Source organism: Emys orbicularis, chromosome 2 (assembly GCF_028017835.1).
Source record: "Emys orbicularis isolate rEmyOrb1 chromosome 2, rEmyOrb1.hap1, whole genome shotgun sequence".
NCBI classification, from domain to species: Eukaryota; Metazoa; Chordata; order Testudines; family Emydidae; genus Emys; species Emys orbicularis.
Window position 1 is genome coordinate 24,758,680 of NC_088684.1, and position 16,185 is coordinate 24,774,864.

The 16,185-nt window shown below is 44.8% G+C and overlaps 1 protein-coding gene across 1 annotated transcript in view; it reads right to left on the reverse strand.

Annotated features, from left to right (window-relative positions):
• Positions 1-15,811, reverse strand: part of COL14A1 (collagen type XIV alpha 1 chain) — a 167,123-nt gene extending 151,312 nt beyond the window's left edge. The window contains exons 1-3 of the mRNA XM_065399762.1: positions 15,721-15,811; positions 6,715-6,831; positions 3,430-3,573 (exon numbers count right to left, since the gene is read on the reverse strand). Coding sequence (XP_065255834.1) covers positions 3,430-3,573; positions 6,715-6,831; positions 15,721-15,811 — 352 coding nt within the window. The remainder of the gene's footprint in view (positions 1-3,429; positions 3,574-6,714; positions 6,832-15,720) is intronic.
• Positions 15,812-16,185: the final 374 nt, after the last annotated feature.

Sequence of the window (16,185 nt, forward strand, 5' to 3'; positions counted from 1 at the left end):
GTAGAATTTAAGCCTTTAATTTATATAGTGCTGATTTATGACCAGCATTGATCATTATTTATATTACGTGGTGCATAGAGGGCCCAGCCAAGATCACAGCCTCCTTGTGCTAGGCATTAACGCATAGTAAGAGAGACTCTCCCTGCCCCCAAAGAGCTTACAAGATAAATAGACATGACATGTGAAGGGTAGAGAGGAAATCTTATTATCCCTGTTTTGCAGAATTGAGACCAGAGATATTAAATAATTCACCCAAATTCCCAGAGAATGCCTGTAACAGAGCCAGGAATTAAACATAGATCTGTTGAGTCGCAGTCCAATCCTTCCAATCTCTGCAGTGCTGCACAGAGAGTAAGGGGGATACAAGCCTCCATTCTACAGTGTTGATACCCACATTGCAGGTTCCAGTGTGTGTGGGTAGTGGGCGGAGAGGGGAGCAGCCTCAGCAGGCCTGCCCTCATCCCACCCTCACCCCAGCGCAAATGGGAGGCAAGTGCATGAATCCTTGTGGAAAATAATTGGAGTCTTGACTTCTTCCCCAGTACACTATGGCCAGCACAGCTGTGGGGGGGGGGCAGAGATGGGATGCCATCTCTGTCATGTCAATACCATTAGCAGATTACTTACCCCAGGAGCAAAGTGGGAGAACTGTGATTCAGAGACAATTCTCTTCTTTGTCTGCTCTTGGAATAGTGAATCCACATCCTACCCCTGACTCAGGGCAGACTGAGACCCTCATGAGCTAGCCCATGATTAGGTTATGCCTACACTTGAGCTGGGGGTGTCGTTTCCAGGTTGGGTAAACATACATGCACTAACTTTGATTGAGCTAGGACCCTAAAAATAGAAGTCTAGCTGCAGCAGCACAGGCAGTGGGATGAGCCAGCCACCCCAGTAAGCACCTAGGCAGGATTGTACTCAGAGCGACTAGCCCATACTGCCACCTGCACTGCCGTGGCTACACTTCTATTTTTAGCACACTTGCTCAATCAAAACGGGTATGCGGCCATCTACCCGAGTCAGAAATTACACCTCCAGCTCAAAGTGTAGACGTACCCTAAGAGTCTTATTCAGAACTCTGGACTCACATCTTACCCAGTCAAATCTTGCACTGAAGTGAAAGGGAGTTTTTGCCAGAGAAAGAAGGGGGGGAAAAAAAAGGAGAAAGGACTTCATGATTTGGCCAATTGTGAGTGTTGCTTGAATAAGGTCTGATTTGGCATCAATAGCCAGTGACTCCAGTGGCTGTTGAAGATGTCCACGCACAAGACTGGTCTCCAGGTGGTGAACAGAGCACTAACATGAGAGAATTCTCACTAGAAGGCAAAAAAGCAAAGTAATTCTGGCAAAGAGCTGGCCATTCTTCTACAGAGACTACCCCTACGGAGTTGAAGACATTGTTAAAAATATTGCCTCTATAAAGCTTTAAAAGCCAAAAACAAAATTCATTCACATATTTGCTTGATGATTAAATTGAATGTATTAGTGCATCTGTCCAATCTACCTCTTTAAGACAAAACTCCATTACAAGGCCTTAGTTATTTTATACTTTTTTATTCTACTGTGATTTGTAAGCTATCACATAAGAATTGCATACCTGATCATGTAAAATAAAATATAAATTATCCTAAGGATAACAGACTACTGCAAGCTGTTACGATTTCTATAGGCTTGGGGGGGGGGGGGAGGGGGAAACAAAACTTTGTACATTATCTATAACTCAGAGTTTAAAATGCTGATGTGTTCAGTGTCCTGCTAGTCCCTCATGATTTTACTCTGGCCTTCCCTTCCCCTCCCCAGAGTTGCCCTGGAATAGTTTAATCTTCCACAGTCCCAAGAATTAGTCATCACTTTGTCATGGGGGAAGAAAAAGCCATGAAAATACAACATAAAAAAGGAAGGACTTGCATACACATTGTATCTGGTTTCATTCATACGGTCATTATACTGTCAAATGGGACCCAAGTCTCACTGCAGCCAATGAAAACATATTGCAGCTAAAGAAACAATATATTAAATAGAATGAAACCCCTGCATTCTAAAATCAAGCTGCCAGCTCGGCTTTTCCTGTGGAATACAGCCAGTTACGAACAACCACAGCTAATACTTTGGAAGCTTGAGTAGCCATTCCATAGATTTCTCTTTAATGCTAAAGTAACCTGTGGTTTTGTGGGTTTTGCAACCAGTGGTATTTAAAATAATAAATACAGGCACTGGGGAATTCCTAGAAGGACTTGACGTGGCCTCTACATCAAGTAATCAGCACTTGATATCATGTGCTGGATAGGATAGGAGGGTGGTCTAGCAATTAGAGCAGTGATTGGCAGACCCATTACACAGTTAGAAACCTGAAGCACAAGCATCTCAGATATTAAAAATGTTCAGAGAAGGTGTTTTGTAGGAAGGGGATTCAGGAAAAATTACTTCCCTACCCGCAGGCTGACTAAATCTGTCCTGATCTGTCTTTAATTGAGCTCCAGGAGGGCTTGGCTACACTTAAAATGCTGCTGCTGCACTGCTGTAGCACTTCAGTGAAGACACTACCTAGGCCACTGGAGGGGTTCTCCTGTCGGCATAGGTACTCCATCTCCCCAAGAGGCGGTAGCTAGGTAGATGGGAGAATTCTGCCATCAATCCAGCACTGTCTACACTGGAGGTTAGTTTAGTTTAACTGAGTCACTTATGGGCATGGATCTTTCACACCCCTCAGAGACATAGTCATACTGACCTAATTTCCTAATGTAGATTAGGCCTGAGATGTAAATCAGGGCAGAAAGTGCACCTAACTAATCAACACGCCCTCAGACAGAACACATTTATCCTTTTCTGTATAGATTTCTTTGGGTTTTGCAGGATCATGTGCTGAACAAATTAGGCCAGAGTCTCAACTGGTGTAAACTGGCATAGCTCCATTAAAGTAAACAGAGCTATGCTGACTTACACCAGCTGAGCATCTGGCCTATTACAAGTTCAAACTTTTAAGACTTACCCGTGGCTTCCCTCACCCCATTCTAAAAATTACACTGGAAATCCATGAAAAAGGGAAGAAATAAAAAAGATATTCCATTCATTTCCTCCCGCTCACAATTCCCTTTTTATGAGTCATGGGCTATTTTCACAAGGGAAAGGAGAAAATTAAAAACATTGGGCTATTAACATTTCCTTTAGTTTAGAATCCCTGCTACTAAGATCTCTTGCACGATGTCCGATAAAGGCAGACTTTGTATTACCAGGTGTACTTCACTGAAGTCAACAGACTTGCACCTTTTTACACCTGGCTGAAATTGGCTCTATGTTCTCTATTGGTCTAAGTATTCATAACATGCTCATCTCTGTGGTATCTGAGTACATTGCAAATGTATAGATTGAAGGAGTATTTGATAAGACAGTGCTATATGTGAGATATGATATGTGCATATAGATACATACTTCTGAACTGCCCTTGTGCTGGCTTGCTCTCTTGGTCTTTATTGTATGTAATAATCTGAACGGCGTAGCTTTGATCTGGAATAAGACCTTGAATAATTGCTTTGGTTGCACTGTTTTGAAGAGTTAGTTGATTGGTTTTTCCACCTGCAAGGAAACAAAAGGAGAAATAAGATCAGCGGCATAGTATAAATAGTGAATGCTATTATAAGGTAAATTGCTACATTTTAAACCACTTAAATGTATACTTAAGCTACATTAAGTACGGTAATGACCAAAGTACAGTCACTCATCACTGGTTGTCTGTTCCAAATCCTTGTCCCTTTGGAATCAGGGCCGGCTCTGGCTTTTTTGCCGCCCCAGGCAAAAAAGCCTCCGGCCGCCGCCCCCCCCCCATGGGGGGGGGCGGAGCCTGGGGGGGGCGGCAAAAAAGCCTCCGGACGGGGGGGTGGAGCCGGGGGGGGCGGCGAGCCCCGGCGGGGGCTCCGCTCTCCCGCCGGGGGGAGGGCGGCCGGAGCCCCGGGGCGAGGCTGGCGAGCCTTGGCGGGGGCTCCGCTCTCCCCCCGGCGGCCGGGGGCAAGGCGCGGGGGCGGCCGGAGCCCTGGGAGGAGGGCGGCGAGCCCCGGCGGGGGCTCGGCTCTCCCCCCCGGCGGCCAGAGCGCCGGGGGCAGGGCGGCGAGCCCCGGCGGGGGCTCGGCTCTCCCCCCGGCGGCCAGAGCGCCGGGGGCAGAGCGGCGAGAGGGCGGCGAGCCCCGGCGGGGGCTCGGCTCTCCCCCCCGGCGGCCGGGGGGAGGGCGCGGGGGCGGCCAGAGCGCCGGGGGGAGGGCGGCGAGCCCGGCTGTGGCCCCGCTCTCCCCGGCGGCCCGAGCGCCGCGCCGCCCCCCTCCAGGTGCCGCCCCAAGCACCAGCTTGGTTGCCTGGTGCCTGGAGCCGGCCCTGTTTGGAATGACACAGAGGACACCCCAGAAAAGCAGGGAGCCGGTGGGATGACATACTGTGACCTTAAAAGGATGGTCTCATGGGATGTAAAATCGAGTTCTGACTGCTACTGGCTCAAGTGGGAGTTTAAATCTGCCCTCCACCAGTCAGGAAGTGCAGTCAATCAGGCAGCCCCTGCCAGGTTCAGCTGCACCCAGGGAGTTGCTAGGAGACTGACCCTGCTGTACCTGGATCCCCGACACCCACATGGAGACAAGGGTAAAAGCAGGTAAGAAAAATCCAATGCAGAAGTTCATCTGGTCAAGCACACTTCAAGGGGCCAGCAGCTCTAAAAGGGTTTTGCTGCAACAGGACAGTCAAGACATAGGAACCAGCTGTAGCAGGAGTCACAGTAGTTTTCAAGTGCCCTGGCTTAAAGGAATAGGAACCAGAGAAGGTTTTAAGAGGGGAGAGAGTCTTGCATAGGGTTAACTCAGCAGAGAAATGGATCATAGTGCAAAGGGATACAAATCAATGAGCATTGGACCCATGATCTGAGACACTAGGAATGAGGTGGGAGGAGCTACATAGGGGGCACCAGCTGTGACATGGCTAGGCAGGTAATTGTGGGGAGGGAGGGAGCAGTCCATAAACTCAAAACCTTAAAAAGCAATTTTCAGCATGACTGAACTGTGAAGACTCATCTGGCATTTCTGAGTCTCCCACAATCAGTGGCAGGGTGCAAGCAGCTGGGGGTGAATTTCTAACTTTTAAAAATACTTAGGTAATAATCCTCGAAGGACCTATTAAAGGAGTTTGTTTTAGTTGTTAGGCAGAGGAAGGGAGTGGCCTAATAACTTTTCACACGCCTGATCCAATAACCACTAACAAGGGCTCAGCAGCTGCATTTTGTGCATTTCACTCCTCCTGCCCCAACCCATATGCAGGCTTTGAGTCCAGGGTGGTGGACAGTAGGGCAAGAGGCACTAGTAGTGTATCCTGCTCAGCACTGCCCACCAGTGCTCAACACACACTCCCTTCTCCATCCTTTTGCATGCCACTACTAGACTGGGCCCTAATAAAATCTACCACTGCTTTAATTGAATATACAAACTAGCCAGGTTGCAAATTACGTTGAGGATTAACATTTATTGGAGACCCTCTGCCATCAGCTGACTACCAAAGCATACCACATTCATGCTATCAAAACTGATTCCACTCTTTTTCCTTTTGCCCATCTGACTCAGCAGCCATTCATTCCTTTGCAATTGAATACCTTTTAGCACAATAGCTGATTTAACTGCTTCATGTCACACATGGTTGTCACTTTTATTGGTCTGTGGGTTTGGGCCCATTTTGATTGCTTTTATATGTCGCATGTCTGCTCATCTTAAGGTTGAAAAGCCTGCCTGGCACAAGCCAGTGCAACAGTAAAATATGGGGAGGAAAAAGGAATCTATTGCTTTCTCATCAAGAAATTGCTACAGCTGTTTTTAAATACATCACTGTCCAATCTGTAAACTACATTTTATTCTTCAAAGTAGATTATATATAATGAAACAACAAAGTGCAAATGCAGTTTGTAGACCTCACAGTTATAAATTTCAAATTAATACATTATAGTCTACATGTGATAGTTATTCTAAAATAATTAAGCTATAGTTTAGTTCTCTTGGTACTGGGAATAACAATGTGGATATATTGTGAAAATTTGTTTCAGGTTTCTTCAGCAGCACAGTTTATAAACATACCCCCTATCAGGAGAGGGTGACTGTAGGATAAGGGCTGTATTAAGGATGACTAAAACATTATGCAGTCTGGAGAAGATTCTGAACTAGTGTATTCTGAACTCTTAGTTGCATTGACAATGGAGCTATAAAAAATTATGCCAGCTAAGGACCTGTCCCTCTGCCTCTTATTCACTTCTCTTGTTCTAACTGCCCAAAATTCCCATGGACATTCACAAAACTTCGTCTACTGACTCTTTTAGTTTTTGGGCACTTACTATTTCCCTGTATACGGCAAAAAGAACAGAGGAGGGGATGCTCACAGGGACAGGATCAGAGGTGGAGCCTACTACGGATGATGAAGCACAGGAAGTATCTGTCAGTTGACTCCACTCCATGGACACCCCAGACATCTGTATTCACACTGGCCTCCAACTGCAGTGTGGCAAGTTGGATCAGTCTCTCTCCTGCTGGACAGCCAGAGCTCCTGGTTGTCCAGAGCCAGCTCACAGTCCCCCAGTTATGTGGAGTGAGGTCAGCCCCAAAGCAATAGGAGGCTGCTTTTCTCCAGTTCACCATGACAGCATTATCACTGGACCTAAATGAAGCAAACATGTTTATAGACAAATGTAAATATTTTTACCTGAACTTGGAGTGACAAGAAGCTTAAATCCAGTAAATTTCCCCTTAGGGGCTTTCCATGAAATCTGTACACTGTCAGGAGTGATTAGATTATATCTTAGTCTTGTTGGTGGAGCCACTGTAAGGAAAAAATAAAGAGATCTTACTTTACAGTTAAAAAAAAAGTATTTATATTAATTTTTAAATAAATGTTAAGGAAAATACACAGGCAAACACACGCACACAACTTTGACAACACAAAGGATGCAAGTTATTCTAAATGTCACATAAATCAGCTTATTAGTTTGTAAAATAATATTAATCCCCAAGGTGCCTTAGTTCCCCCGATGACATAGCCTTTAGATTTATAGGGGGGAAAAACCCCAAACTACTGACCTTACAAAAGACAGAGACAAATGGTGTTAGATGTTAAGACGCTAGTTGAGCAAGCAAAGCTGGTTATACAAAATGCTCTTTGTTAACGTATAGGAACTAAAATTGATCTTCCTTTTTATTTGACAATATGCCTTTCCTAGCTCTTATGCCGAATATCATGGGTTTTTCATTTAAGTCACTCAGGGCCAAATTTTCAAAGGCTTGTGAGGGTACAAATGTCCTTCTTACATGTGTATTTTAGGCTGCAAGCAGGGGACAGGAAATAGCACAATTTTCAAAAGGGATGGTGGGTGCGTGCAGAGCTGCGAAAATGGAGCATGCAAACTGGTTGGGTCATGGGCATGGCCTCAGTAGTTAATGCACATTCATCCCTATCAGGAACCAGAATTGTCCTGGGCCCCTCCACAGCTAACTTAGATGTATACAGGCTAACCAAGGTTCAGGCAAAGGCAATCCAGGCACTGTAGGTGAAGCCAGCCTCTACTGACTCCTGGATCATCAACTATAGTTCAAAATAGGAGCAGTTGGAAAGAATGAAAACATGAAGGGATTGTGGGAGAAAGGGGCAGGTGGCGTTTTAGATGCCCAGGAACAAGCAAAAATTCCAGACCTGTGTGCTCTGAGGTGACCAGAGAAGCGGAGGTGGCTGAAGTAGAGGGAGGATGGGAAGGACTATCAGGGGCTCCCCACTTGACTCAGCAAGGCAGCTGCATGCCTGGAATGCTTTCCACTGTGTGCTTTGGGGCATGCAGCAGCACTTAGTGTACCGTACTGGGTCACTAGCTTACTCTAATGTATTATTAGTGTATGCCAGTGGTCTCCAACCTTTTTACGCCCAAGATCACTTTTTGAATTTAAGGGCAACCCAGGATCTACCCTGCCCCTTTCCCAAGGCCCCCCCCTTCCCCAACCCCCCCCCCCACTCACTCCATTCCCCCCCCCCCATCACTCACTCTCCCCCACCCTCACTCACTTTAACCAGGCTGGGGTTAGGGAAGGGGTGCGGGCTCTGGGCTGGGGCCGAGGGGTTCACAGTGTGGGAGGGAGCTCTGGGCTGAGCCTGGGGTAGGGGTGCAGGAGGGGGTCAGGGGTGCAAGCTCTGGGAGGGAGTTTGGGTGCAGAAGGGGGCTCCGGACTGGGGCAGAGTGTTGCGGTGCAGGAGGGAGTAAAGGGTGCTGGCTCTGGGAGGGGGGTCAGAGCTGGGGTTCAGGTGCAGGAGAGGGTTCAGGGTGCAGGAGGGGGTTCAGGGTGCTGGCTCCAGGAGGGGGCTCAGGGCTGGGGTGCAGCCTTACACTGGGCAGCACTTACCTTCGGCGGCTCTCAGTCGGCAGCGCAGCGTGGTTGCCGCTAAAGCAGGCTCCCTGCCTACCCAGGCCCCACTCTCCCGGAAGGAGCCAATGTGCCCGTGCAGCCCCTGGAGGGGTGGCACGTGACTCCGCGTGCTGCCCCTCTCTGCAAGCACTGCCCCTGCAGCTCCCATTGGCCGCAGCTCCCCATTCCCGGCCAATGGGAGCTGCGGGGGTGGTGCTTGCAGGCAGCAGCAGCACATGGAGAGAGACCTCTGCCCCCGGGGCCGCACTGGCCGCTTCCAGGAGCAGCGTGGTGCCGGGGCAGACAGGGAGCCTGTCTTAGGGAGATCGCGATCGACTGGGAGATCCTCTAGGATCGACCACTCAATCGCAATCGACCGGTTGATGACCACTGGCATATGTTTTGGTCTTGTAATGAGTTGTGGTTGCCCAGCCCTGTATGTACAGCCTGAATGATGTGCTATTTATGAAAATTGTCCTACCAGGCACCTAGGCAAGGTAACAGTACAGGGGAATCAGCCCTAGTCTACACTACAGAGTTAGGTCAATGCAAGGCAGCTTACACTGACCTAATCCTGTAAGTGTCTACACTGAAATGTCGCTCCCGCCGACGTAACTCACCTGCTACACCGACTTAATAACACCACCTCCACGAGAGGTGTAGTGCTTAGGTCGATGTAATTAGGTCGACACAGTGTCAGAGTATACACTGCATTGCTTATATTGACTGTTTCTGGTGTTCAGAAGCCTTCCCACAGTGCCCCACACTGTCAGTTAAATCGGTGCAAGCGCTCCTGGACGCACACCACTGACACAAGGAACATAGTGTGGACATGCAAAAGTTATTTAATTACTGCAGTGGCTGTATGTCGACGTAATTTAGGTTGACATAATTTTCTAGTGTGCACATACCCTCAGCAAGAGGAAGAAGCATTTTGCTAGCTCAAGGGCAGAGGTACCTGCTACCAAGCTACACTGGTCCAAATGGTTTATTCCAACAATTGGGTCTGTCCTGTCTATAAAATTGAGGATACATCCCAAGGGCTTCTTCCTTCACAGGGGGTGAGATAGCTCAGTGGTTTGAGCATTGGTCTGCTAAACCTAGGGTTGTGAGTTCAATCCTTGAGGGGGCCACTTAGGGATCTGGGGCAAAATCAGTACTTGGTCCTGCAAGTGAAGGCAGGGGGCTGGACTCAATGACCTTTCAGGGTCCCTTCCAGTTCTATGAAATAGGTATATCTCCATATATTATTATATTAATTCCAGATGGATATGGCAGCAGAGGGTGGCTTCCTCCTGCCACTGCACAAATGGTTTCTAGACCTGAAGGCCGAGGCTATACCACAGCAAACACCATGACTTAAAGATAGCATGTGCCTTTTCTTTATATTATCTTTTAAGAAGTTTAATAATGTTTTAGTCTTTTTTTAGTTGTTGTTGGCCCAAACATGTGGTTTCTGGTCCCAATTTATACGATGAGCTAATATTTATCTTCTCCTGTGCTGTTTCTCATTAAGATCCATAGACAGGCGTGACGAGTGCCAGAGCCCACAGAGAGAAGGGGCTGCCAAGACACTCTCTCAGGCCTCACTAGATCTCCCGTTTCAGTCAATGGAGCTGTGGCAATTTACACCAGCTGAGGATCTGGCCCAGCATTTTTTGTGGTTCATGGTTGTATCATCTAGTAGGTTTTTTTACCTATTTGTTTCTTTTTTAAGAGCTGAGAAAAGAAAAGTCAGCTAGCATTTTTATGTTGGTTCAATTGTTTCTCAATGTTAACAACACTGCAATGTTAGAAGTTATCAAAATGTTAACCAAAGTTTAATGGTAAAGCTTTATTTCCTGCTATTGAGTTGTATTCAGCGTATTAGTTAGAGGGGCCTATTCTAGCAGAGTACACCAGCCTCAGTTATTCTCCAGCCTAAAGAGCCAGAGGCAGGAAGGGAATGTGGAAGAGCCAAGACCAGCTTAGTAACATCGCAGCTGCTCTCAGGACAGTGGAGTTCCAGGGAGAGAAAATCAGAGGGAGATTGGGAAGCGAGGGGCACAGAGACAATGAGTGTCAAAACAGCCTGGCACACTGAAGACACTTTTCAAAATCTCTGCAATGAGCATGCATACAAATTATGCGCTCACAGATGGTGGACATGATCTGGACAGGCCTAATCTCTGGACTGTCTGTCCACCCCAATGGGGCTTTAGAAAATAGGCATTCTTAGATACAGAAGAATGAGCACGTAAAAGTATCCTTTCACACATACAACTGGTTCTTTGAAAATTTGGCCCTCACTGTTTTGTGACTAAAAGATCAAATATGAAATATTGTGCTAGGCAAGATACTGCAAGAACATTCCGCATACTGTAATTGTAATAAAATAACTGAAGTTGTGGTAGAAGCTGTGGTAAAAGTTTTAAAAGCCAGAAAGGCTGTAAGTATGAATTACAGTCTTTAATTCATTCTCAAGATTCATAATGAGTTATGCATAGCTCAAGGACAGAATCAGTCAGTGCTGAATGAACCTAGAGTGATGAATCATGACTACCAGCTCGTGAAAATATGTAATTCCAATTATTTACTTTTTCTAAGCAACATAAATAATCTTTAGGAAAATGGCTGTAAGATTCACAGGGATTCAGTGCCTAAGCACCAAGAATACAAATGCCAACCAAGTGTGTCCTATACCCTTGCAAAGGAAAATGAGCTCTGAAGCCCCCTTTTCTCCCATGTGTGACCTAAAGATTAAAAGAGCACTTTCTAACAAAGCAGTGTAGCTCTGACCTACTTGTAATTAGCCATCACCAAATCAGGTAAACTTTTGGAGCCGCTACAAAACCAGACACGTCTGACAATAACAAGCAAAGAAGGACATAATCACCAAATGTGTTTGTGCTTACTATTTAGCTACAATATGATAGACTACAAGACTTGTGCCAGAATAATCTTTACATAACTAACTGATCTTTGCTAACCACTGATTCATTTTTGTGTCTAAATGGGGGAGGGAAGACATTTCCAGCCAGTAATTAATCATAGGGAGAAAAGAAGAGTTGTTCACAAAACAGATATTTAACTATGCCTTAGTTATGCAAAGACTAGTGTTCTGGCACAGAGAAGTACATATAACTAAGGAAGTTAAATCTAACACTTGGACAAACACAACAAAATATTGATGGGAATTACTACGTGGTCACCAACCTGAAGAGGAAATCTTTATTTCTGAGGACCTTTATTGTCTGTGGAACAAAAATTCACTTCTTGCAGAAAGAAAGAAAAATGAATACAAACTGAGTCCGTTAACTGATAAAAATCAGTAGCGAGAGCTTGTTAAGGGGTTTTACAGGAATGAGCAAATGAATGGCTGTCAGCAACATTAAAGCAATCACCCAAAAAGAGACTAAGGACAAGTTCAAGGCCTTGGTTTATGCAGCTACATAGAAGTCAGCTATTTTTGTTAGTGCTCCAAATACATTATTCTTGAGGACAAGCAGGACAACAATGCTTTGAAATACTCAGTATTCTAAAAGGAGGACAAACAGTCTCAAGTACATAACTGTCAAACAAACTGTGTAAAGTTGGCAGTACTAGTTGCACTTGATTAAACTGAACAAATTGATATTCCACCAAAATTATCTAGCATATACATTAGCAACGTATGGAAATTCTCACAACATGAAGTACAATCACCATCTTGTACATGTAAAAGCAAATTCTTAAATTAACACCCCAATTATTGAATGGATAAATGGGAACTCTAGTGAGAGCAGACATATTTTCCTTAGTTGTGATGGTTTATTAGCCAGGGTTGTTTTGCTGAGAGTAAAACTTTTATTATTTTAATAGGCTGGACAAGAAGTTCACATATTTTTAAAGTAACTTTATCTGTTGAGCAAGGGGAAAAAATGTCCAAACTAAATGTGAGAGAGTAATTAAATATTGAGTGAAAGCAGAGGAATAGTAAAGGATTTGGAAGGCAGCTAGTAAATGCATCACATCAAACTGGGAGCTCAACAAATGAAAAGGATGAAAACATTAAAATCTGAAAGTTACATTTTAAATTATCAATGACCAACAAATAATAATAATTGGATAATTCATGAGCAAGATGGTGGAATGACTCAGCAGAAAACAATCTCACTCAGCAGGGTCTGTTTCTCAAAGAATAACATTCATAACAAGAAAGTAATATAAATTAATGTGTGGAAAAGGGATCATAGGACTGGGATAAAACCTCCAATGTGAAACCAGACCTTCCCAAACATATTCTCTTTTTCTCCTAAGGAATCAATTTACAGTAATTCCCCAAAGCGCTTGTGCAAGTTGGAACTAACCCCTATTCTTCCTGCACCTTGTTACAATGTGTTATTTCTTTAATCGCTCAAACATACTATATCATTTATAGTTAGCCAGCTGTTACAAGGGGGAGGAAGTAAACAGTTTATTGCAAGAGAAAAAAGGAAAAACTTTGTCAACAAAGGTCAAAAGGAGGGATTCAGAGGACATGTTACTACTTTAAATGCAGCAAAAGAATATTCTCAACTCATATTCCACAGGCTATGGATCCATATACTCCATTATTCATAATATGATGGTGTGGCCTACAGTATCTGAGACCTGCACTTGATTTTAGTGTGCAATTTGTGTCCACTGCTAACATGTGACTGATTAAATAAGTTTTTTTTTAAAGTGTTTGATTTTCAAAGCAATTTAGGGGATTTAAACACACCTTCCACTGAGATTACTTGTAGATGTGTCTGAATCCCCAAAACAGCTTTGAAAATCTGAACCATATGTAGTGACAATCAGGTCCAGACTCCCCACAGGGAGAACAGGGGGTCTGGACCCCTCAAGAATAAGGAATTGAATCAACTGACTGTATACAATATTACCGCACTATAAAAAAAAGTGTAATCAAGTATGGTGTCTTATAAAACTTGGTGACACACTGGTCCCGGAAATCATTGTGTGATGGATGTATGGGTTGTGTACGAAGCATTACATGAGTGTGCTGGAGATATGTTCTTAAAATGTGTTTGGGAGGCAGTGTATAATCCCAGCCTGCGCTAGACAAAGGAATGTGGATTTACTTGTCTGACTGACTTGACTGCAGGCAGAGGGCAATAAAAATACATTTACATATAAGGTAAACAAAGCCATCAAGTTAACAAGTGAGGGGAGAAGACAGTTTAGCAATCACTCTGGGGACAGAATCCGCACCCTAGAAAGCCTTCCTGGCTCGTGAGGCAGTGACAATGGACTTTGGGTAACATAAGGAGAACAAAATGACATTTTAGTTCTTCACTGCTTAGGGGACAGGGGGAAAAGCACCTGGTGATCCTGAGAAAGTTGGATCCCCTGGCCAGAAGGGCTAGAGATGCTGTTAACTTGAAACTACATAGGCAAAAATTGTAACTAGCTAAAATTAAGTTTTAGTCACTAGATAGTACGTTTTATTTTGTTTGTAACCAAACCTGTCTCTTTTTCTCTTGTTCAGTATCACTTAAATCTCTGTTCTTTGTTAATAAACTTATTCTTAGTTTTACTATAAAGTATCTACAGTATCTAAGTGCTGTTATATTAAAGTGAAGTGTGAGTCTTCCAATAACCTAACAGCCTGGTGTGTGCACTGTCTCTTGTAAGGCGGTGAACTTAATTTCTGTGAGTGCCCAGTGAGAGGGACTGGACATTGCAGAGAGATGTTTCTGGGGGAACTGGGCTTCACTGATGGTTGCCTGCAGGCAAGGTTTAGATGGCAGAGTCTCGAGGAGTTTGCTGGCAATGCAGAGAGGCTGGAGTGTCAAGGACCTGACACACATCTTAGTAGCAGCAAAGCTCTCAACTTGCTGAGGCAGAAGAGTAGCACAGTGGCTTACAGTTCTGGGAGTCCTGAGCGGAATGTCACATATGTATCAAGTGTAAGATATAAAGACACATGTATAATCATATGCTTCACTTTGACTCATTAAGTCACGAGCATTTGGAGGCTAAATTTCAGTTTAGAATAGGGCACAGAGGTAGGAGGAAGGCACAGTGAACCCCTTTCCTCTACAATAAATACTACAGCTAGCATTCCCCACACTCTGGGAAGTGTGGTTAGTGCACCTAATGATGTTCCATAGCCCCCAGGGGTCATGGTCCCCCAAGCAGGTGCACTGGAATGGGAGGGGCTAGGGGGCCATGGCTCTCCCACTTTTTAATGGCCGTAAGGGTGAGCAACTGGGGAGTGGGGGTGGAGAGGAGCAAGCGAGGGGGAGGAGGCTTGGGGAAAAGAGGCAGCATGAGGTCAGGGGCTTGGGGAGAAGGGGCAGTGTGAGGGTGGGGCCATGGTTTGGGTGCCTATGTCCCCCCCCAACTTTTAGGGCTCTTCCGCCACTCCTGCCCCCAAGCATCAGTCAGTATCAAAGACCATTTGCAGAGTGAGCAATGTCAGTAACAGTATATGCATCTGTTAAGCATGCTCTTCCCGTGACCCCAGAGCCATTTCTGCTTGTAACTATCGTCTGGAGATAGAAAACCTAGGCACCTCTGCCTATCCACTGACCGTGTTCATGCATAAACATACAACCCAACACTCCTTTCAGTGGAAAAGAGAGGGCCAAAGCCTGTGCAACCTCAACTGAAGTCAAGGGGGTTGCATGAGCATAGCCGAGAGCAGAATTGGTCCTATTTTTTTGTGCTTTCAAAGCAAAGGTTGGTTTAGAAGGAAAACACAATAGGACAGACTTGAGACCACTGTGAAGACCACATAGGATCATTTTTAAGTTTAGCAATACCAACAGTATATTTTTTAATAGTAATACATAAGATATAGACACAATGCAAACAAAAAAGGGTGCATGAACAATCATGACACTTGGCAGCCCAGGGCGGCAGGGCCTCATGCCACCCTATATAATGTAATGATGGGATTAGCTACAGTTCCAACAAAGCAGCAAGATGTATTCCATGCAAGTTCCATGCAGAACGATCATTCCCCCCAAACTTATTTGCTTAGAAACAGAATATTTTATAGTTACATTTAAGTAAACAGAACTGAGTTTTTTCCCTACAACCCATTTTCAGACATTTTAACTATACAGATAAATAAGAGCAAGCTTCCTCCTAAGACATTACAGTTCAGAGAACATGTGAAAATGAGTCAGGAAGAGCTAGAGCCTGATGATGTTCCCTTTGAAGTCAATGGCAAAACTCCCATTGATGTCAATAATGCTGGACTATCTCCTTAGCAAAGGGAAGACACTATTGCATAGGTAAAAGGGGAAACCCACTTCTGCACATCAGAGTGATCTAATGAAAAAGCATTGCTGTCTTATATATCTGTTACCTTGACCCTGAACATGACGGATGAGATGAACCGTGACCGCTAAAAAAGCCAAGAGGAACCAGCTCTGTATCTTGTATCGACAAACCTTCATCCTGGATACACGTAGTATCAGCAAGTCTGAAAACATACAGAACAGAAATATTTATCAAGCCTGTAAACCTAGAACATTCACTTAAATGAAATATGAAGGGTCAAGTCATGGTTCCGTCGTATCTATGGGAGTTTTGCCATTGACCTCAAATGGGGCCAGGATTTCACCCACAAACTCTGGTTAGTAACTAAAGCACTTTTCCTTGGGAAAGGCTGAGGAATTATTTGAGCATTTATTTCACTCTCCAAAGTTGCATTCTGACAACGCAACAGCCAATCTCCAAACCTTGTCAGGAAAAGGGTTGGAGCCATGAAGTTAAAAGCTGAGGACAATTTTTTCAAAAGTGCCCCAATTTCAGGTGCTGAGCCCCTTTG